This window comes from Pelophylax lessonae, assembly GCF_965119305.1.
Source record: "Pelophylax lessonae genome assembly, chromosome: 7".
In the NCBI taxonomy this organism is placed as follows: Eukaryota; Metazoa; Chordata; class Amphibia; order Anura; family Ranidae; genus Pelophylax; species Pelophylax lessonae.
The window spans coordinates 79,933,248-79,955,851 of NC_138774.1; the positions used below are offsets into that span (position 1 = coordinate 79,933,248).

The 22,604-nt window shown below is 45.3% G+C and overlaps 1 protein-coding gene across 3 annotated transcripts in view; it reads right to left on the minus strand.

The window, feature by feature from the left end:
* The window catches only part of SUPT5H (SPT5 homolog, DSIF elongation factor subunit), a 62,097-nt gene extending 45,150 nt beyond the window's left edge, over positions 1-16,947 (minus strand). For 2 of the 3 annotated variants that reach the window (XM_082262872.1, XM_082262870.1), the window contains exons 1-3: positions 6,228-6,339; positions 4,896-5,058; positions 4,675-4,740 (exon numbers count right to left, since the gene is read on the minus strand). In XM_082262872.1, coding sequence (XP_082118998.1) covers positions 4,675-4,740; positions 4,896-5,058; positions 6,228-6,308 — 310 coding nt within the window. In that variant the 5' untranslated portion in view covers positions 6,309-6,339. Of the gene's footprint in view, positions 1-4,674; positions 4,741-4,895; positions 5,059-6,227; positions 6,340-16,888 lie in introns of those variants that run through there. The other variant, XM_082262871.1, reaches the window with a different exon arrangement.
* Between the last annotated feature and the right edge of the window lie 5,657 nt (positions 16,948-22,604).

Here is a 22,604-nt window from a genome sequence, read left to right on the forward strand (position 1 = left end):
TGCTTGCAATCAGCAATGAATAAGCACATGTGTGAAACGCGTTTGCTGCTATCCTGTTTGTCTTGCACATGTCGATGTTGGACTTTTTGATTTGAAGAAATAAAACTAAAGTTTCTACTTTCCTGAGACTGGAAGTGCCACTTTCTTTCTACATGCATATGGACTTCTTAGGTTGCGGACCTTGGTGAGCACCCAGTCTTGCAGGACTACTACAGTTTACTTGGGAATCCTACTGGCCCAGCTGTCAGCCCTTTGAGCGGTGATTTGTTTCTTTGCTTCTTTTGATAAGTAATGTAACCCCACCTCTGGTTCTAAAGCCCACAGGACATCATACTACAGGTCAACCAGAGCGCATAAAAAGTTAGCAGTGCTAACTTGGGAGGAAGGAGGGACTGTATTTAAAAGGTTGTACCTACCTCATTACAACAGTTAAAAATTATTTAAGGGGAAAATAATCTTTAAAGTGGATTTTCAGTTTAATTTGGGACTCCACTGTGCAGTAGAAAAACACAGGCCCCTGATAATTTGCCCCAGATTTTAATACCATGACTATAAATCATCCATAAGATACTATGGCGGAGCTTTGTGAGATTCAGTATCTGCATTTCAACCCGCAGAGACCTATAAGCAGTAGAAAGAGTGTCTACTGCAAAGATGTGTCCCAAAAAGACAGTAATCCTATCTTAAACAAGAAATCCCATTTCAAGTGGACTTGTCTTAAAGCAACATTCACCACCTCTGACAATCCTACTGTAATTTTCTCATTAATGGAAGGAATTTAAGAAACACTTACCTTTCCTGAAGAAATCAGTGCTCCAAGATCCTCTAGCAGTGAGTCATGTGAACAATGTCTTGTGGTCTCCACTAAAGGGAAGGATCAATGCTGATGCACAGCCACTGACTGGCTAGCTCTGCCTGAACCTCAGAACCCTAAAGCAATTTGTCAGACCATGTGATTATTTCTGCAAAGATCACATGACCAGCCACTTGAGGGACCCTGCAACTCCAGTTCCTGCAGGAGAGTTTAGCACTGCACAACAGCTTTTAACCATTTACATGTCAGTGGTAATATAATTTGATCATTTTTAATTTTGCAGCATGGTAAAAGGATTAAAACGTCAGGTTTTTATCGCTCTGTGTTCCCAATTGGGATATTCCCCCTATGGTTGGTCTTGGTAACTGCGGTCACTAGGAATTAAAGAAACTCCATTGTTGACAGTCTCCAACAGAACAGATAGAAAGAGGAAATCTCCCAAAAGAGTCCACTGCTGGCAAATGGCAAAAGTGTGAGATTTTATCACAGAGTCTTGAAGCGGGAACATGAACAAGAAAAACCTGACAGAGGTTCTAACACTTCCCTACTTTACCAAACAAAAAGTTGTGACTGGAGTAAGATTGTCAGGACAGTGAGTGGGGACTGCAATTCCAGGATGGGTAAGTTTGAAGGGGTTTGATGCTCAGCATCTTACAATGCCTGCAAATACAGGGAACACACAAAGTTCATTGCACAACACAGACCTGTTTACTGCAGTTCATCTGTTAGGTCAGAGCTCTCCTTTACCATTGCAATTAACCAAAACAAAAGAAAATGTACACTAAATACACGTACATGTTTACCAGACACTGAATGGTTGTGTATCACAATTTGGGGCTGCTGAATTGTTCACCTGAGCCATTATCTTACATTGTGTCCCACCCTTACACATTGTTACAGCACTGCTTTATACACTGTGTAATCCTACTGAGCCTAGACCAGAATCTTGCTCACAAAATCATGTACCTTCCTGAATTATGAAGATTCCTCATCTTTTCTGATTCTCCAATCAAAAGCGCCAATAACCAAATGGCTCTAAAGGCTAAAGACGAGAACAAACTTATCTCCTCCTACACACTCTTTGCCAAATTTAAAAAAAAATAAAATAATTGGACAGAATTAAACTTCACATATCGTTTCTCAATCTCTGCCCAATGGCAAATGATAGACTATGCAAATGCTCTCATTAGGCTTCAATGTGCAGAAATCCTAATCCCTGGTGTGTACAATGCTGCTGAGCAGCTGACTACTACTAGTAGTACTCAAAAAAAAGAAAATTGTGCAATCATATTGCATTAGCAATGCAATAACTTTAAAGTGGTTGTAAAGCCCCCGTTCGGCCCCATCTCTCCTGATTGACTGACTTTGATTGACAGCAATGGGAGCCAAAGGCGCCGCTGCTGTGTCTCAGCCAATCGGGAGGGAGAGTCCCGGAGGGCCGAGGGACTTGTGGACATCGCTGGATAGAGATGGGACTCAAGTATGTATTGGGGGTGCTGGGGAGGCTGCTACACACAGAAGACTTTTTATCTTAATGCATAAAGATAAAATAAAAACCTTCTGCCTTTGGAAATCCTTTAAATTAAAAGCCAAAAAAAAAAAAACCTCTTGACAGACTTCTAGCAATGTGGTAGTGATGTAAAAAGTTTTGGGGAAATGTACAGGAACCTATTCAAAAAGTGACCAACCACAGCCCTACATTTTCCACCTGGAGCAATACTATATCTGTGCAAAAGCACAGACACATACAGTATATGGTAGAGAGCTATGAACTATCACATGATGTAATAAACGAATATACCATGATAATACGATAAAGTCTGTGTGTCCTATGTATGGGCTGCATCAGGTTTGGAAAGGGAATTCCTTTTCACAAACAATAGTTATGAATTAAATAAACAGGATATGAAATAAACACATACAACAACTAAAGCATCACACACAAGAAGAAGGATTCATTACCAGACACTAAAAGGAAAGCATGCAGTAGATTAAAAAGATAAACCAAGTCAATGTCTAGCATAACTGATGTCGAACAACTTCAATATTGCAATTCCTGAGCCCCACATACAAACTACAAAAAAAGTGTTGTGTGACAGATAAGTTACACCTCATGTGTAGGCTCAGATATTTACACACTATGTACAACCCCAAAAAAAGCATCAGTAGCATCTAAAGGCGATAAGACAAGGACATATCATCTAAACTTCACGATTAGATGATTGCAATGATAAACAAGACAACAAAGAATTCAGAAGCCAATCAATCAAAACCAAAGAATATATAGAAAACCAACATATTCAAGGAACATCCAATTCTAGTTAAAACGTTGGCTTCTTGGCACCCTAGATTTGTTTGGCCTATTAACGAGATGAGGCCTGGACAAATCCCAGGAACCAGGTAGCCAAAATGCAGAAAGTAACATTTTTGCTGACTTTCCCTGATCTTGCCAATAAACATGCCTGCTGCTCTTAATATAGTCATGGTGGCCCCTAAAGTGGTAGTAAACTCTGTTCTATCACTTGAACCTATAGTAAGGCTTACCAGTAAGTACTGTGAATGTCTCCTAAACTTGCACAGTTTAAGAGATATTCAGACTAGTGCATCTAGCTGGCGACATCACCGATGCATGCGCTCTGAAAGTCCAGCATACAGTTCCGGACCTTCAGAACCCCTGCTGTAAAGGGCGGCTCTGCCCCTGGCTAATCATGAAGATGCGCACTAGCATATTATGACATTGCTTGGCAGGGGATTTTTTTCCTTTTTCTGATCAACTGCGGGTAACTATCGCTTTAAAGGATGAGTTCACCTTTGGGAACACATTACACGTTCCACCTGTTTTTAGGAAGGAAAATGTTACATGTTCACACTGTTGCAGCATCTCCCCAAAATAAGCTGCCTGTAGTGACAGCGAGCTGGGGATCTTCTGCCCTATCTCTGTGTCACTATTTTAAAAGAAACATGGCCATGCAGAGCCCCGGCTGCCTGGACGTGTCATTCAATCACAGAGTTCTGTGAATGGGAGAACTATCAATACCGACAGCCTTTGCAGGCTGTCAGCTTGTAGTTCTCAATGAACTACCAGTGCGTTGTTGAGCACTCTAGGTAGTGCATTGATGCTTCTGGGCAGTAACTGCCTGCTCATATGGGGTACAGGCAGACAGCTTACATAGCTGATTGTGGGTGAATTGCTTTGCAGGCTCTAGTAAAAAAATAATAAAATGCACATTTTTTTATATCTGCAAAAAGATATGCATTCATTTTTTTTTAATGGTGAACCTAAAACCTGGAGCCTGGTATCTGCATTGGCTTGTCCACCTCTGCCTAGCATTAGGCAGCGAACAAAGCATCGAAAGGTAAGAAACATAGCATCAAAGGCCTATGACAAGACAACACATTTAAAATGCCTAAACTAGACATGGAGACACACCATAAATGGACTATAAAACATTCAGTAGTATAAAGAGTCTATGAATTCCAGGATCTGTAGCCACTGAAGAGCATTCAGTTATTAAGACTAGACTAGACACAGAGTGAGATTCTAAAAACCACATAAGGAACATAACATGAGAGCGCAACACACAGACAGTAGCCTATTATCTGAGTAGGTTTTTTTGTAGACAAACAATATCCCTTCAGCCTTCAAGCACCTATCAGACATATGGAACCCAAAGTCTAAATAAAGCAAAAATAAACACCACAACAAGATATGACCCAAACACAAATTCCTTCAATTATAGCAAATGGGTTCTTGATGTGTCTAGTATAGAAAACTATTTAAGTCTAAGCATACAAGAAGAACTTTGCAAAGTAAAGAAAGCATGCAAGCCAGAAGGACCCAAGTGAAACCATAACACTACCTTTCTCCAGAATGTCTTCTGCTCCGTCCTCCCACTGATCTTCATCTTCATACTCATCGTCCACATCTGGGGGGAGACAAATATAATTAATGCTTGTGAGATTCAAAAATTCCAGCAGACTACCAAGAGGTAGAATGCCACTTATGTAAAACTACATAAGAAGAAGAAAAAAAAAAAAAAAAAGTGTTTACAGTCTGCAGATTGAGGTCAAAAGCTCTTACCGGCTTCATCTAAAATAAATCCTCCATGTCTGGGTTTTTTCCTAGGACGGTCATCATCATCCTCCTCTTCTTCTTCATCATATTCCTCCTCATCTTCCTCCTCCACCTCTTCCTCCTCAGCCTTCTCGCTGCCAGCAGCACTGGCCCTTTCCTCTTCTGCTTCCTGTGATCCAACACAAATACCATGTATAGACTGCACACACTCTGCAGATTAAAGCAAACCAGTCACACTTGGGCTTATAAAGGAACTGACTTGCATTTATAAAATAATTGCCCTTCTGCATTTCTGCTGCAAAACACAGAGACTGGTGCTTTGTTTGCTGTCAGGTTAGGGAGGAGGAAGGGTATAGAAGAAGGGCAGCTTGCATCTTCTCACACTTTAATTTGCAATAACTTTTTAAAAAGGCTCAAAAAAACATGCAAGGACAACCTATTTGGCTAGATTTACACTGTAGCAGATGGTGCAGCCAGGACTGTGGATAAAGCAGTACAGCTGGCCTCCTGTACTGAGCCCAGGCCCCATCAGTTCAAAAGGGGGGCCTGGGCACCTTCTGAGCAGGAGAGCTGGCTGTACTGCCTTATTGCTGACGCCGATCCTCTTGTTGCTCTCCGTGCAGTGCTGCCGGGCACATCTCCTCGCTTTCCCTCCAGCTGCACTGCAGGGGGATCAGTTTCAAGTATCTGCACCCCTACCACTGCTCTGATCACCCCCACCCCCCTGTTTGGCCCCCCCTTGTGGACCCCCTTTTCATTTGCTGTCTGGGCCCCCCTCTGTACTGTACCCTTTCCCTCAAAGCGCAGCCAGATCCCCCCCCCCCCCCCCGGCTGGCACCTACTGAGGGCACATGCGAATCATTTTAGGATATGGGCCAGTAAATATGTCATATTTATCAGCCCCTTCATTTCCTAAAAGAACACAGTGTTTATTTGTCACTGAAGCATAGTAAACTGTGTTTGCAGGAATGCAGAGGATTTACATGCATCCCTGCACCCTTAATAGTGTGAACCTCAGTTAAGTCATCAGTTGTACAGAAAGTTACAAACACCAAACTTGCCCGAGCAGAAGCAGGAAGGCTGTCAGACATAGCAGTGTGTGAACAGGAAAACACACATTTTCTTTTATACTAAGAGATAAGAGGTGTAGTATCTCGGTTGAGAGGAATGAAAACTTTGCTTCAAAAGAGGAAGCTAATTGCACAACGCTACATAAAAAGTTGAATGCATTGATGCTAACATTTCTAGAAGAATCCACTAATCCGAATAGGATAATCAGGAATACAAAAAAAAAAAAAGTAACAAATAATAAATGCAGTAAAAGAGACAGCCACTCACCTCATTTTCCTCTACTTCTTCAGCCTCACTACTCCTCTCACTCTCCTCCTCTGAGAAATTGCTGTCCTCGCTGTCTGACATTTTCTTCCACTAAATACTGAAGAACAACAAAAATGCATGAGCATTATATGCAGGTTAGCCTACACTGGATTTTTTTCTGTTTACATGCAGATAAAATTTGGTTGTGAGCAGTAACAAAATTCTGTAAACTAAGGATGTTTTCTAAAATAATTAAATTAACCACTTGATTTCTGGAAGGTTTTACCGCCTTCATGACCTGGGCATTTCTTGCTATACAGCACTGCGCTAATTTAACAGACAATTGAGCGATCAACACTGTACACAATTGACATTTATATTTTTTTTAATAAAAAAAGATAGTTTTCTTTTGGTAGGATCTGAGAAACTACTGGGTTTTTTATATAAAAAAAAAAACAAAAACAATATTTTCTACTTTGTTGTAAAACATATAAAATAAAGTCAAATTGCTTCATAAATTTAGGCCAAAATGTATTCTGACACGTCTTTGGTAAAAAAAAAAAAAAAAAAAATCCCAATGAATTTATATTAATTAGCTTGTATAAAAGTTATAGAATCTACAAATTATGGTATATATACACCGGAACTTACGCAATACGAGGCATTCCAGGGGTTAACTGTGTGCCTAACAAGTGTAATGTATACATGGCTCGTTTGTAAATACAGGACTCTGTGCTGCCAGCCAATTAGCAGGCCCCAGCTGATACACCATGAAATACCACAGCATGGGTCACAAAGGGGTACGCCCATGAGCTCCAAAACCCAGAAGCAAGTTGCCAACGTTTATATACATGCCTGAGCAGTAAGTCGTTAATTAGTATTTATTTTCCTAAAGGAAAACGAAACCCAAGAATGAAATGCAATACATTGCAGTAGGGCTGCAACTATCGATTAATTTGTCTGTCAACTAAGCTATCGATTATTTTTACGATTAGTCGACTAATCTAACGATTATTTTTATTTTATTTTTTTTGCTTAATTGAGTATTTTTTTGATTAGCTAATTTATCCTGTAATTAATACAGACCCCTCAGTAAGCCCCCCTCTCAGTACAGACCCCTCAGTAAACCCCCCTCTCAGTACAGACCCCACAGTAAGCCCTCCCACCTAGTACAGACCACTTAGTAAGCCCCCTCCCAGTACAGACCCCTCAGTAAGCCCTCCCACCTAGTACAGACCACTTAGTAAGCCCCCCTCCCAGTACAGACCCCTCAGTAAGCCCTCCCACCTAGTACAGACCACTTAGTAAGCCCCCCCTCCCAGTGCAGACTCCTCAGTAAGCCCCCCCACCTAGTACAGACCACTTAGTAAGCCCCCCTCCCTGTACAGACCCCACAGTAAGCCCTCCCACCTAGTACAGACCACTTAGTAAGCCCCCCTCCCAGTACAGACCCCACAGTAAGCCCTCCCACCTAGTACAGACCACTTAGTAAGCCCCCCTCCCAGTACAGACCCCTCAGTAAGTAGGGGAGGGGTCCTTTTGATTGCGGGTTGGATTGGGGGGGTCCTGTGATTGCGGGGTGGTTGGGGGGGTCCTGTGATTGCGGGGTGGTTGGAGGGGGTGTCCTGTGATTGCGGGGAGGAGGGTCCTGTGATTGCGGGGTGGTTGGTGGAGGTCCTGTGATTGCGGGGTGGTTGGGGGGGGGAGGAGGGTCCTGTGATTGCAGGGTGGTTGGGGGGAGGAGGGTCCTGTGATTGTGGGGTGTCATGTGATTGCGGGGTGTCATGTGATTGCCGGGTGGTTGGGGTGTCCTGTGATTGTGGGGTGGTTGGGGGGGGGGGTACAGTGAAGAGGACCTGTATGCATACAATGCAGTGACAGCTTCTCTATAATTGAGGTTTCTTGAGATCCCCCCTCCCCTTTGTAATCTCTCAGCCCCTTCTCCCCGGGCCGGAAGATGACGCCCCCCCCCCCCCCGGCCTCGGGACTCCTTCGGTACAGGCGGAAAATCCTCCAGCACGGCCGCCGACATCTTCACCTCTGATGTCACTGGGCGAGGTGGAGCTTAGAGGTCACCAAGATGGCAGCAGCCAGGAGGGTCATGCACGAGATCTTCATGTCGCGGATCCCGTTCACAGCCGGGAGCAGTGAGTGTTATTATAGCGGGTGTCGGTCAAGCGGCGCTGCGGACGGCCAGGGGGCGTGTGACGTCACGTGTTGACGCGTCGACGCCTTTCACGCACGTCGACGATTTTTCGTAGTCGACGCGTAGTGGCAGCCCTACTAGGGCTGCAACTAATGATTAATTTGTCTGTCGACTAATCTATTGATTATTTTTACGATTAGTCGACTAATCTAATGATTATTTTTATTTTATTTTTTTTGCTTAATTGAGTGTTTTTTTGATTAGCTAATTAATCCTGTAATTAATACAGACCCCTCAGTAAGCCCCCCTCTCAGTACAGACCCCTCAGTAAGCCCCCTCCCAGTACAGACCCCTCAGTAAGCCCTCCCACCTAGTACAGACCACTTAGTAAGCCCCCCTCCCAGTGCAGACCCCTCAGTAAGCCCCTCCCACCTAGTACAGACCACTTAGTAAGCCCCCCTCCCAGTACAGACCCCTCAGTAAGCCCCTCCCACCTAGTACAGACCACTTAGTAAGCCCCCCTCCCAGTACAGACCCCTCAGTAAGCCCTCCCACCTAGTACAGACCACTTAGTAAGCCCCCCTCCCAGTACAGACCCCTCAGTAAGTAGGGGAGGGGGGGTCCTGTGATTGCGAGGTGGGTTTGGGGGGTCCTGTGATTGCTGGGTGGTTGGGGGGGGGGTCCTGTGATTGCGGGGTGGGTCCTGTGATTGTGGGGTGGTTGGAGGGGGTGTCCTGTGATTGCGGGGGGGGGGTTGGGGGGAGGAGGGTCCTGTGATTGCAGGGTGGTTGGGGGGGAGGAGGGTCCTGTGATTGCGGGGTGGTTGGGGTGTCCTGTGATTGTGGGGTGGTTGGGGGGGGGGGGTACAGTGAAGAGGACCTGTATGCATACAATGCAGTGACAGCTTCTCTATAATTGATGTTTCTTGAGATCCCCCCCTCCCCTTTATAATCTCTCACCCCCTTCTCCCCGGGCCGGAAGATGACGGCCCCCTCGGCCTCGGGACTCCTCCGGTACAGGCGGAAAATCCTCCGGAAAGCCTCCTCCCCCTCCAGCACGGCCGCCGACATCTTCACCTCTGACGTCACTGCGCAAGGTGGAGCTTAGAGGTCACCAAGATGGCGGCAGTCAGGAGGGTCATGCACGAGATCTTCATGTCGCGGATCCCGTTCACAGCAGGGAGCAGTGAGTGTTATAGCGGGTGTCGGTCAAGCGGCGCTGCGGCCGGCCAGGGGACGTGTGACGTCACGTGTTGACGCGTCAACGCCTTTCACGCACGTCGCCGATTTTTGGTAGTCGACGTAGTCAACTACGCCGACGCGTCCTGACAGCCCTAAAAGGAGCCAATCTGAAGTGATTTAGCAGGACTTCATTTTCTGATTAAAGTTCTAATTTAATATTTCACTGCTGCTCAGGGGCCTCTGGGATTCAGCACAATGGCGCCCCCCTGCAATAAGAAACAGGAGCAATGCTAGAGGCAATTTACAGCACACACTCATTTTGATAGAAGAATTATTAAAGCTAAAGAACATTTTTTATCCAGTTGTTGTGGGTAAACTTCCACTTTAACTCACAAAAGTACCTTCTTTGTTCTCAGCCTCCTTCAAATCTCCATTTTATTTTTTAATTCTTTGCTGCTGTGATCTGACTTCCTGTTAGAGGGGGTTGGGGGGCTACATTTATTCTCCAGGGTCCCACTGTATGTAGGAATGTAACCAACTGCTCTTGCTTGCTCCTGAGATGGACTATGGAATTTGTAGTTCATTGAGCAGTGCACATGACTGCAAGAAACATTCACAGTTCATTCCAAACAACAGGAGAAAGACGGAAAAGGAGAGGTTCGAGAGCTCACAGAGGACATTACAAGGAGGCAGAAAAAAAAAAAACAGAATAAGGATATAATTTAGTGTCACTTTAATGTTGATTAGCTTTGCACATTCCCCATTTCCAGACACCTGTGTGGTCTTGTCACCTCCTCTGGCTCCAGGACAATCCTTGCCATTTCCAGAACGTTCTTGTAATATATGAGAGACTAAAGCCAGGTAAACACTGAGTTTTATGTTCTTTTGTTTAACAACCAGCAGGCTCAACAAGAAAAAAAAAAAAAAAAAAAAAAAAAAAAAAAAAACACACCTGAGATTCTCACATCCACACAAGAGATGTGGATGAGGGATCGACCGATGATCGGCAAAGCCAATTATTGGGGGGCCGATATTCACTTTTCCCGATGTATCGGCCCCGGAACTTGCCGATATTACCGATATTGTAAATATTATGCTTTCTGCACTATAATATTGCTCTACCTAACTGGAGTATTGAAAGTGGGTAGTACTAGTGTCCAGTCCACTGTCTTCTGCACTGCAGCGCAGCTACTAGATTTAATCATTGCAGACAGTGAGTGCACTACTGCAGCAGTTTATGTAATTTTTGGTTTGGGAAGCCTTTAGTTATTATTTACCCAGAACTTTATTTTTCACAGTTGTATTCTCTTCTAGGACTCGTTTGTTCACATGATTTGAAACTGATGTACCTGCAAGTAAAAGCTGTGCGGTTTTCTATCAGTTTTCATGCAGGTAAGGTGTGAAGAACGAGCCTTTCATGTTAAAAAATGTTAATGTTCAGTACCAGATGTGTCAAAAATTGTCTTTATTTTTCAAAACTTTCAATGTACAAAATATCGGCCCATATCAGCAGATACATTGTGACCAAAATATTATCAGCCCTGAAAAAAAAACATACGAGTCTATCCCTAACGTGGATACAGGGATCTCTTCCCCTTCACTATTGTATTCTGAAAGGGTGACTCCCATCCCCCCGTCAGAATACACTGATCAGCACTGCAGCCATTGGCAGTAGCAGCTGATCGACTGCTGGTTTTCTAGGAGGGCCATTCAACAGAAGCCGGTCTAACGATCAGCTTCCGTGGAACAGAGAAAGTCCCACTTGGATCGAAATTCGGAAGGTCACTGCTGAATCGACCAAATTTCAATCTGTGTACCCAGAGGGGAATGAGTGGCACCTGCTGCATTCATCAAACTGCTGTAAAGAGGGAGTAGGGGTATGGCTGAGTACATCAATGGAGGCACACAGCCCCAGCCAGGAGCACACAAGTGTCTCCTTAGCAGTCAGCATGCTAAGGTTGCACTAACATCTTCCTGTAGCGGGAACCCTACATTTCTGTTCATGTTTTTTTTTTTGCACATTTCTGCTCATAAGGCAGCTCATTAACTTGAATGGGCTGTCCTACGTGTAACAAACGCACCAAAGGAGCTCCAGAACCTGTGTGTGGTGCATTTTGTCGCACATCTGCTACCCGGGCAGCACTTTTTCTGTGCGCTTTGTCGCACGTTCTGGACATTCTAGGTGGGAATGGAGTCTAGGGGAGACACCAGCAAAAAAAAAGGGTAGTTTGGGTACGGAGTTAAAAAATAACTAAAGAAAAATAGTTTCTTTAGTTTTGGATACAGTGGAGAGGGATTAGAACACCTGACAGTTTTATTGTTGCCCATGTTAGGGAGATTTGCTCCATTTGTCCTGTTTAGCATTATTGTTGAGAGTAAAGGAAAAGAGAAAATCCAAAATTTTGGGTTGCCCCCAGAAAGGTAATAGAGCGGAAATCTTCCAATGGGGACACTAGTTCTGGTGACCTGGGGGTCCCTAAGGAATTCCCTTAAAGGATAAGTTCACCTTTGTAACGCGTTATAAATCCACTGACCCCCCCCCTGAATCTCCCCGATGTGACAGGCGATCTTATTCCACAGATCTCTGTCATTCTCTGCAAAGAATATGGCCATGTGGTTCTGTGAACAGGAAACTACAAGGTCCAGCAGTCGGCTTGTCGTTCTCAATGAACCACCAAGGCGCTGTTGCTGATCATGGGCACAATGCTTTCCAGGCTTCTAACAAAAAAAATTATAAATACACATTTTTATACCTGCAAAAAGATGTGCATTTGTTTATTTTATTTTTTTTAAGGTGAACTTGTGCTTTAAAGTGATATTAAAAGTCTATTTTATTTTAACCACTACAATACAGGGCACTTTCATCCCCTTCCTGCCAAGGCCAATTTACAGCTTTTAGCGCTGTCACACTTTGAATGAAAATTGAGCGGTCATGCTACAATGTACCTATATTTATTTTTTTCACACAAATAAAGCTCTTTTGGTGGCATTTAACTATCACTGTTTTTTTTATTTTTTGCTAGAAAAAAAAAAAAGAAAAAAGACTGACAATCAAAAAAAAAAAAAAAAGAAGAAGAAAAAAAAAACAAGGTTTTTCTTAGTCTTGGTCAGAATTGTAAATAAGTAATTTTTCTCCTTCAGAGCCGGTTCACATTTGTGCGGCTGCGGCGATTGCATGTAATGTTGGAGCGCACTGCTCCTTCATTACATGCGATCGGCTCTGCGGTGCGAGTTTAGCCATACACTTTGTATGGCTATATTCGCACTGCACCCGCAGCAAAGACGCACAGGACCCTTTTTTGCAGCCGCATCAGGATCGGATCGCACAGTGGTTCACACTTGTGCGATCCGATCCTGTGCGAACTGTAAAGATCGCACTGCGATATGCGATCAAACTGGGGGTGTCGTTAAGATTTCATTGACACCCTCAGCGTATCGCATATGGCAGTGTGAACTGCCAGGGGTGCGTTTGCGATGCGGGAACAGGCTGCAAATTCGCAGCCTTCCCGCATCGCATAAGTGTGAACCGGCACTCAATGATGGGCACTGATTGGTATCACTGATAAGCACAGACTGTCATCACTTGCTGGGCACTGTTGGGGCAGCACTGTAATCAGTGCCCTGATTACCTGTACAGTCTTCCCTGTGAGGAGATGCCACTGATGGGCTCTCCTCTTCTCACACTCTGTCAGTGTTAGGTGAGGAGAGCCAATAAATGGCACTTCCGCATTTACATGTGACCAACTGTAATTAGACACCGCCGATTACAGCCGATGATGCGGCTCTTTACCAAGATCAGGGTTGCGTGTGAGAGCGGCGACGTCATATGACGTTGTCCCAGAACGAGAGGAGATCCCACTCATGTTATTTCCCTACGGGTGGGAGGTGGATAAATACCAAACATGCTATACTTACCTGCTCTGTGAAGTGGTTTTGCACAGAGCAGCCCCGATCCTCCCCCTCCTCTCAGGTCCCTCGCCTGGAGCTCCTGGCCCCTCCCTCCCCTTGAGTATCCCCACAGCAAGCAGCTTGCTATAGGGGCACCCAAGCCTAGGCTCCCTGTGTCCATTCAGACAAGAAGCCGCAGCCCAGCCCCGCCCCGCCCCCTCTCTTCCTATTGACCCACTGTCTTTGACAGTAGCTGGAGCCAATGACTCTCAGGAGGGAGAGTCCCAGACAGCCACGTCTCTTGTGCAACATCGCTGGATCAAGATGGGCTCAGGTATTAGGAAGGCTGCTGCACACAGATTTTTTTTTTTTATCCTAATACATAGAATGCATTAAGATAAAAAAAACCTCCTGCCTTTACAACCACTTTAATTGCAAGGATTTCCTCTCACTTCCTGTTTTGGCTATGAGACAGGAAGTGAAGGGATATCTCCCCAATTGGGCTCAGGTGGCAAAAAATAAACCAACAGGGGATAACCCTCCTTTACTGTAAACAGTGACTATCAGAGCTGCTGTATATATCATATATAAGTGAATAATCACAACAGTAACTAAATAACGTTCGCCAATAAAAGTGCTTAAGTGCTCAAAATAATGTCCATGTAATCTTGAATAAACGTCCTTCAATAAAAGTGCAAAATAGGCAAAAGGTGACAAAGTGCTTCTGCGCTCCACTCTTGCAAAGAAAGTGCTTGTGCTCCCCCTCCTGTTTCCCTACTCACCAGAGCAAGATGCATGTAAGGCGGGGGGTCATTAGTCAGATCACTCTGCTGTGAATATACACTCCTGTGAAGCCAAAATGTTGTATTCCGGTAGTAATTGGTAAATGTATCTGCTGGATGCAGCCTGAGGAGATGTTGGTCTTGAAGTCCCTCATTAAAACAAAAAGCTATCCATAGTGAAGTATGTAAAAATATCCTTTTAATTGAGACATGAATTCTACTTACAAAACATGAAGTTTAAAAATGGCGCTGGTCGGCTCTGTGGTTGCTGCTCCGGCAGCGTGCATTCCACTGGCCGGATGTGATGTAGCACGCTCAAACTCTCGCTAGACGCGTTTCGCCCTCCCCTTTGGGCGTTATCTGTAGCTGACGTATTGAGCGTCCTATGGGCTTATATTACAGTACCCTACTCCACCCAGCTACGCACCGTACTGTAATATAAGCCCATAGGACGCTCAATACGTCAGCTACAGATGACGCCCAAAGGGGAGGGCAAAATGCATCTAGCGAGAGTTTGAGTGTGCTAAGTCACATCCGGCCAGTGGAATGCACGCTGCCGGAGCAGCAACCACAGAGCCGACCAGCGCCATTTTTAAACTTCATGTTTTGTAAGTAGAATTCATGTCTCAATTAAAAGGATATTTTTACATACTTCACTATGGATAGCTTTTTGTTTTAATGAAGGACTTCAAGAGCAACATCTCCTCAGGCTGCATCCAGCAGATACATTTACCAATTACTACCGGAATACAACATTTTGGCTTCACAGGAGTGTATATTCACAGCAGAGTGATCTGACTAATGACCCCCCCCGCCTTACATGCATCTTGCTCTGGTGAGTAGGGAAACAGGAGGGGGAGCACAAGCACTTTCTTTGCAAGAGTGGAGCACAGAAGCACTTTGTCACCTTTTGCCTATTTTGCACTTTTATCGAAGGACGTTTATTCAAGATTACAAGGACATTATTTTGAGCACTTAAGCACTTTTAATGGTGCACGTTATTAAAGCGGAGTTCCACCCTAAAATTATACTTACCTCCATCTTCTCGCTCCGGGTCACCTGAAAAACAAATGCATAATCGCAATTTTTTTTTTTTTTACTTACCTCGTATAGAAGAAGATATACTTACCTTACTTCCTTCTTCCTCCCCTCGGCGGCCACGGCGATTCGTCACTTATTTGGCTTTGCAATGATTCCTGGGAGCTGAACGTCATCGCTCCCAGGAATCAATGTGCCTGCACCAGCCCTGACGTCAGTTCCGGCGCGCGCGCGTCATTCCCTTCTAAACAGCTTCTGGGCATGCCCAGAAGCTGTGGAGGGATGACGCGCACGCACCGGAAGTGACGGCGGGGCCGGTGCAGTGCATCGTGGGACCGAAGAAGACGGAAGAGGACGCAGAAGAGGATCGGGCTGGCTTCAAGCTGCCCACACCTGAGATGGCAGCACTGGACAATACTTTTGCAAGGTAAGTATTTCTCCTAACAGGTAAGTGCAACCCGGGACAGATCAGAGGCTAGCCATTGTGGAATGTACTAGCCCTGACTGTCCCGGGGGTATTTTTATTAAAAAAAATGTCCCAGGGTGGAACTCCGCTTTAATTCTTCAGCAGCAGCTGTACACATACCCATACTTTATTCATCTACACTGAATTGCACTTTACCATAAGCTCGAGGTTTCTTACATTGTTAACCCTCCTTTACTGTACCCAAAATTTAAAAAAAATGGCCTACAGTTTTACTTTAAAACAGAACTTTATCTGAAAAGGAAAGTTCCGTATACCCTCTATCCCCCCCTTCCACTTCTGCTCTGCCCGAGCACCCCCAACATCCTCCTGGAACACATCAAACATCCCAGGGGACTGTGGGTCCATTCAGAAAGCGCATGCACATTGTTAAACAGAGTCACAGCCGCCTTCCCACATCTACGATGATGTCGCTGGGGACTCGCAGACTGGCAAAGACCCGGTGTTCTGCTGAAAACTCCAACTCACCAAAATGTTCAACCACGTCACTTGCAGTGACTCAGCAACAATCATAGGCGATTTCCCCCAGTTGGTGTTTTTAGAGAAGCCCAGCAGTGTATATGCTATGGTACACGCTATAACAAGCCGACATTGCTAGTCCGCCCACTAGTTGTCGCTGGCTTGGAGGCGGCCATGTTTTTGGTTACTAGCGGGTGGACCAGTCTTTATAGCATGTAACGCAGTGCATACACTGTTTTCTGTGGAAACACACACTGGTCCAAATCTCCAATAATTGCTGCTGTACAGTCACCGGAAGGGACGTGGTTGGAGATTTTGGCAAATTGCAGTTTTGGACAGAACATCGGCTCTAACTAAACGTAATGAGACATTCCAGAGGGAAAAGAAGATAATATGAGGGGGTGGGGCTCATTATTTATATGAAAAAGCTTTATTATCACTTTCATTGGAAAGCTCAGCTGCTCTCCCTATTACATTACAATGACTGAACACACCCACACTTGGAGCCCCTGAGCTGACAGAGGCTTGTCCCAGGTCAGTTATTGAGGAGGTACGTAGGCCTGGGCCCTGCCAGCACCCTCAGGTGGAGCTCTGCAGTGGCAGGCTTCTCACTTCTCCCAGTATAATTGTCAGTGGGGAGCCCGGGATTCCCTGGCTGTACGGACACACCGCACACACAACATCCGTCTACACGGAACACTCACCGCCCGCACACCGGAGAAGAACGCCACAGAGAGCCGCAGTCCCAAACGGAGAAGCGCCGTCCGCGCCGGAAGTGACGTCAACCACAGGCAGACCTCAGCAAACCCTTACGGCGGAATCATGTCGCGCCGGAAATGGCGTCACCTACTCTGGAGACCATAGCAACAGAGAGACTAAATGAATAGAATAGAAGATGGAGTGTTTGTGGGAGCGTTCCCAGTGTGCTCCTCACGTATAGAGACGTTGATAGAGGAGGAAGGAGATGAGGGATGCACACACCGCCCATTGTTCTGTATAGACAGACCTACACTAAATCTAATGAGCCGTATGGGGCTGGGGAACATTGTTGACTACAGGCAGCACTTTTAAGACCATTTTGGAGACCAGGCTTTTTCTGGCAATATTTGTTTACAAGTTTAAATCTGTGTATTTTTGCTAGAAAATTCCTTATAATCCCCAAACATATATTTTTTTTTTTTTAACAGAGACCATGGGACAGTGATGGTGAACCTTGGCACCTCAGATGTTTTGGAACTATATTTCCCATGATGCCCATGCACTCTGCAGTGTAGTTGAGCATCATGGGAAATGTAGTTCCAAAACTTCTGGGGTGCCAAGGTTCACCATCACTGCTCTAGGGAATAAAATGGTAATTGTTTCAATTTTTTTTGTCACACAGTATTTGCGCAGCAGTTTTGCAAACACGATTATTTTTTGGAAAAAATACACTTTAACCACTTCAGCTCCGGAAGGAGGTAACTCTTAATGACCAGGCCATGTTTTGCGGTTCAGCACTGTGGTACTTTAACTAACAATTGCACGTTCATGCGACACTGTTCCCAAATACAATTGGTCTCGTTCCCCCCCCCCCCCCCCCCCACAAATAGATCTTTCTTTTGGTGGTATTTGATCACCTCTGCGATTTTTAGATTTTGCACTATAAACAAAAAAGCGACAATTTTAAAAACAATATTTTTTACTTTCTGCTATAAAACATTCCCAAAAAAAATGTAAAAAATCTCTATTTTTTTTATCGGTTCAAGCCAATTTGTATTCTGCTACAAATTTTTGGTAAAAAAAAATCAGAAAAAAGCGTATATATTAATTGGTTTGTGAAAAAGTTATAGTGTTTACAAATTATGGAATAGATTTGTGGACTTTTTTATTTTTACTTTTTTGTTTTTATTAGTAATGGCGGCGATCAGCGATTTTTAGCAGGACTGCGACATTGCGGCGGACAAATCGGACACTTTTTGGGGACCAGTGACACCAATACAGTGATCAGTGCTAAATAATATGCACTGTTACTGTATAAATGACACTGGCAGGGAAGGGGTTAATACTGGGGGTGATCAAGGGGTTACGTGTGAGCCTAATTGTGCTTACTAACTGTAGGGGGAGCTCTGTGAAAGGCACACAGAGATCAGTGTTTCACAAAATCTCACTCTGCCTGTCTGACAGGAGAGCCGCCTGCTTTGTTTACATAGGCAGGCGGTTCTCCTGTCAGTTTACCCGAAGATCACTGGAGGCCGGCGGCAATTGAGCCCGCTCCTCCCGCGGTCTAGCTCCTGCTGTGTCTAATCGCAGCGGGAGCACGGCGCCGCCAAGACCGCATGCACATGATCACGTACATGTACGTGATTATGCGCAGCTGAGCTGCCCTGCCGCAGTAAATCTGCGTGGGGCGGTCGGCAAGTGGGCCCTTTTACTGGGCCAAAACTTACCAATGCACTTTTACCCCCTTTCAGTGTTGTCGCACTTGGTAATGACAATTGCTCTGTCATGCAATACTGTACCCAAACTAAATTTGTATCATTTTGCTCACACAAATAGAGCTTTTTTAGTGGTATTTAAAGTGATACTAAAGTCTCGTGTTTTTTTTTTCTTCAACCACTTCTGGTCCGGAAGGTTTTACCCCCTTAGCCACTTTACGACGGCCCGCCATGTACGGCGCTCACTCTGGTGAGTCTAAGGGGCGAGCGCACGCCGCCTGACACCCGTGATCGTTCCCCGCTAAGAGAGAAGGAGGGCTGGTTGTTGTAAACACAGCCGACTGTTCTTCTCCCTGTTATAATCATAGAGATCATGTGATCTTGCTATATAGGATCACATGTCTCTTTGGACATTTTAGAAGCCACGCCCCCTCCCACAGTTATACTCATTCCCCCTAGGCTCACATTTAACCTCTTAATCACCCACAGGGTTAACCGCTTCCCTGCCAATGGCATTATTACAATAACAGTGCATATTTTTAGCACTGATTACTGTAGTAATGTCACTGGTCCCCCCAAAAGTGTAAAAAATGTCAGTTAGGCGTCCGATCATGCCGCAATGTTGCAAAAAAGGCAGATCTCCGCCATTGCCAGTAAAAAAAAACAAAACAATAAAAATTACACAAATCTTTCCCCTAGTTAGTAGACGCAATAACTTTTATGCAAACCAATCAAAATACGCTTATTGTGATTTATTTTACCAAAAATATGTAGCAGAAAACAAATTGGCCTAAAATGTTAAAACATTTTGATTTTAAAAGTTTGCTTTTTTGGGAATGTTATATAGCAGTATGTGAAAAATATATATATATTTTTTTTTTCAAAATTGTCGCACTTTTTTTGTTTTTAGCACAAAAAATAAAAATCGCACAGGTGATCAAATACCACCAAAAGTAAGCAACTGTCCATTAAAGTAACACAGTGCCGAATAAGGTCTGGTCAGGAAGGGGGCAAATCCTTCCGGTCTTAAAGTTGTTAATGACCAGGCCATTTTTTGCAATTTGAGAGGAGTATCCCACTCATTCCCTTTTCCCATCCCTATATCAAATAAAACAAACCAAAGATGCTGGACTGTTCTTTGACTCAGATCTCACACTTGGGAAATCAGTTTAAATGTGCTGTTGGTATTACCGGTGACTATGGCAGACCCACGTCAGGCCCAATGCCTGGAAATATTGCTACAGTACATTTGGGGGCTTGTCCGGAATTTTACCATTGGTTACTGGGCCAGTTGCCCCTGGCAACGGCAAAAGAAAACATTGGAAAAGTCAACTTTTGTGACCAGAACTGTTATTCAAAAGTCAAGCCAAGTGTGAGGCCGGATCTGCGAGAAGTAAAGTCTGCAAAATGATGGGAACCTTCCACATGGACTATGACACTCTGCTGTCAGATATTGGAGAGCAGAGGGAAAAGGAGTAAGGAGTAAGTGCACAGATACTGTGAGGATTGCAGTCGGCCATGCCGGGAGAGGTAGTGGGACTAACCTCGGAGACAGTATGGAGGATATCAATTGCACATGTGCAGCTAGAAAGAGAACTATTGACCGTGCGTCTGACAGCGGGATATTACTCTTGCCAAGCAAGGAGGGACAGCTGACTTCAGGAGAGGAAGGCGAAGTTGAGGCCCTGGTCCAAGTGAGGAGAGTGGATGCATGTCTGGCAAGTGACATGGTCCGCTTTGTAGCAACTTCCCTGTGGGCTAGAGCGAGAGAGTATGGCAGGGGAAGTGTTACTGTACCACGCGGTAAAGCGCGCTTCACACAGACCTGCCTAGCAGGAGGAGTTACCGCCCAACATGGCGAAAGGGTGGAGATAGCAGGAACATCCAGCCAATCAGGAGTGACCAAGGGAGGCCTATTAATACCCCTTCCTTCAGGTGTGGCTGCGAGGAAGACACGTGTAGGAGAAAGGAAGATGGCGTTTATTAGAGAACAGAAGAATGTGACCGCTATTGCTGCCACCATCGGCGGAGACTTTGCTAGGCAGACACAGGAGCAGATCCACCAGCCCAATCCATCCCTTGTGTGGGACACAGGCATCCGGATGGTGCCTGAAGGCGGACTCGCGCTGTGCACAGGAGGCGGCCTGGAGTACCTAGGAGCGGTATGTCCTCAATGTGCAAACATAAAGTTAAAGGTGCAAGTGTGGGTCCAATGTGGGCAATGTGGCTATCTGCTGCCGTGGGCAGAGAGGAGCGAGGGCTGGCCCAAGGAGTTGTATGTCACTTGGAAGTCAGGACTCAGGAGGTGACCGGGACAGAATCCAACTTCCTCCGCTGAGGCGGTAGGGGCACGTTGCGCTTAATGGTGAAGCTGGAGGCTATGCCAGCAGACAGTGGGCCCTCAATATCTGTAAGGGGGGCTCGGTCACAGAGTTCCCTAGGAAGGGGATGCATGCCAGCACCAGCGGCCGGAGGGTGGCCGGAAAATGCATCTACCGCAGCAGTAGTGGCAGGATCTGCTCCCATCGCTATTCAGCAGCCTGCAAAGCCTGCAGTTATTCAAGTCTCACACACTAGTACCAGTGATGAGGAAGAAGCAGGAATTGTACCTATAGGATCCCCATCCTTCCAGTGCAGATATGGTTCCATAGAGGAGGGGATTGATGATTGGGGATCGGCTGTAAAAACAGAGTGGGACTGGGGGTCAGAAGCTGGGAGCAGCTCCCCAGGTCCTAAAGTTGCAGTGATAAGGAGGCTATGGAATAGCTCAAAAGTTGGGGTTCTGTGAAACATATGTTAAAAGGATCCCTGATTTAACCCCTCCTGGTAACATTGCCCGGGCTCGGGACCAGAACGCAGCATATGAGAACATGATTTAACGAATAGTAACCCCATTTTCTCCACCTGGGAGGGGCAACCAGAAAACCCTTCCCAGATTGTCCAGACTGCAAAGGTGGATGCAGCGCAAGGTGGCGCTAGAATATGGGTACGACTACCCCTATGCTCCAAGAGAGGTTATGTTGCTAGTTGAAAAACACAGAGACTTTTGGTGCAATGAGGTCATATGGGATTTCCTCTTTATCCCTAAACCATGCAGAGACTCACCAGGACCAGAATTGAAAGAAAGGTTTATTGCTGTTAAAGCTCAGTGGAACAATGGGCATTCAATTTACATAGACAGGGTGGAGGTCCGCCGCCCAGATGGATCAGGTCAGGCCTAGTCTATAAGAGTGAAGGATGAACAAGGAGCTTATGTCCAGGTTCCTCATCCCGACTACTTCATTTAAAAGAAAAAGTGTTCTTTTAAAAACAAATTGTCAAACTGTGCATTCATGGCCGGCTGGCCATCGCAGCTGACCAAAAGGACTGTGCGAAAAAAAATGTAATGCTGAATTCTACAAGTTTCCTGTTGAGAATGTTTAAGTTAATTTGCAGACCCTTTGGGCCATCAGGCCAGGGTCTTAAAGAGAATGTTTGCTATGCCAGATCCCTTGGGGCACAGGGCCAGGATCTATGTGTGGATTACAAATACTGTGTGAGAGACTTTCCACAGTTCAAGCAAGGAGAAGAAACAAATGACTAATACAAGTTCAAGTGTGTATCCAGAAACTTTGGTTGGGGGGTGCCCTGAGGGACCCCTGTTGCTACTTCCCTGACTCAGCAGGACTGCAGACCATCCAGGCTTCAGTGGCTTGCCCTGCTTCCTGACAAGAAGTACTTTGAGAAACAGCCAGGAGGCGCTGTGTCTTACTTTTAAGAAAGGACACTTCATAGTTAGCCGATAGCCAGTGTTAGGGCACAGACTTCTTACCCGGAAGGAGTGGACCCAGCGAGTCAAGACACTGGTCAGCAGAGGTAGTCAGGGAAGGGAGTGAGAAGGTCGCCCTGAGTAGGAGCGTCTTCTCACTCAACTGTACAGTCAGTTAGTCTTGTATTTTCTTAATGTATGCAGCTGACTAACTTCCATTTCTCTATAGGTGGGCTCATCATAGAGATAGTCAGTGAG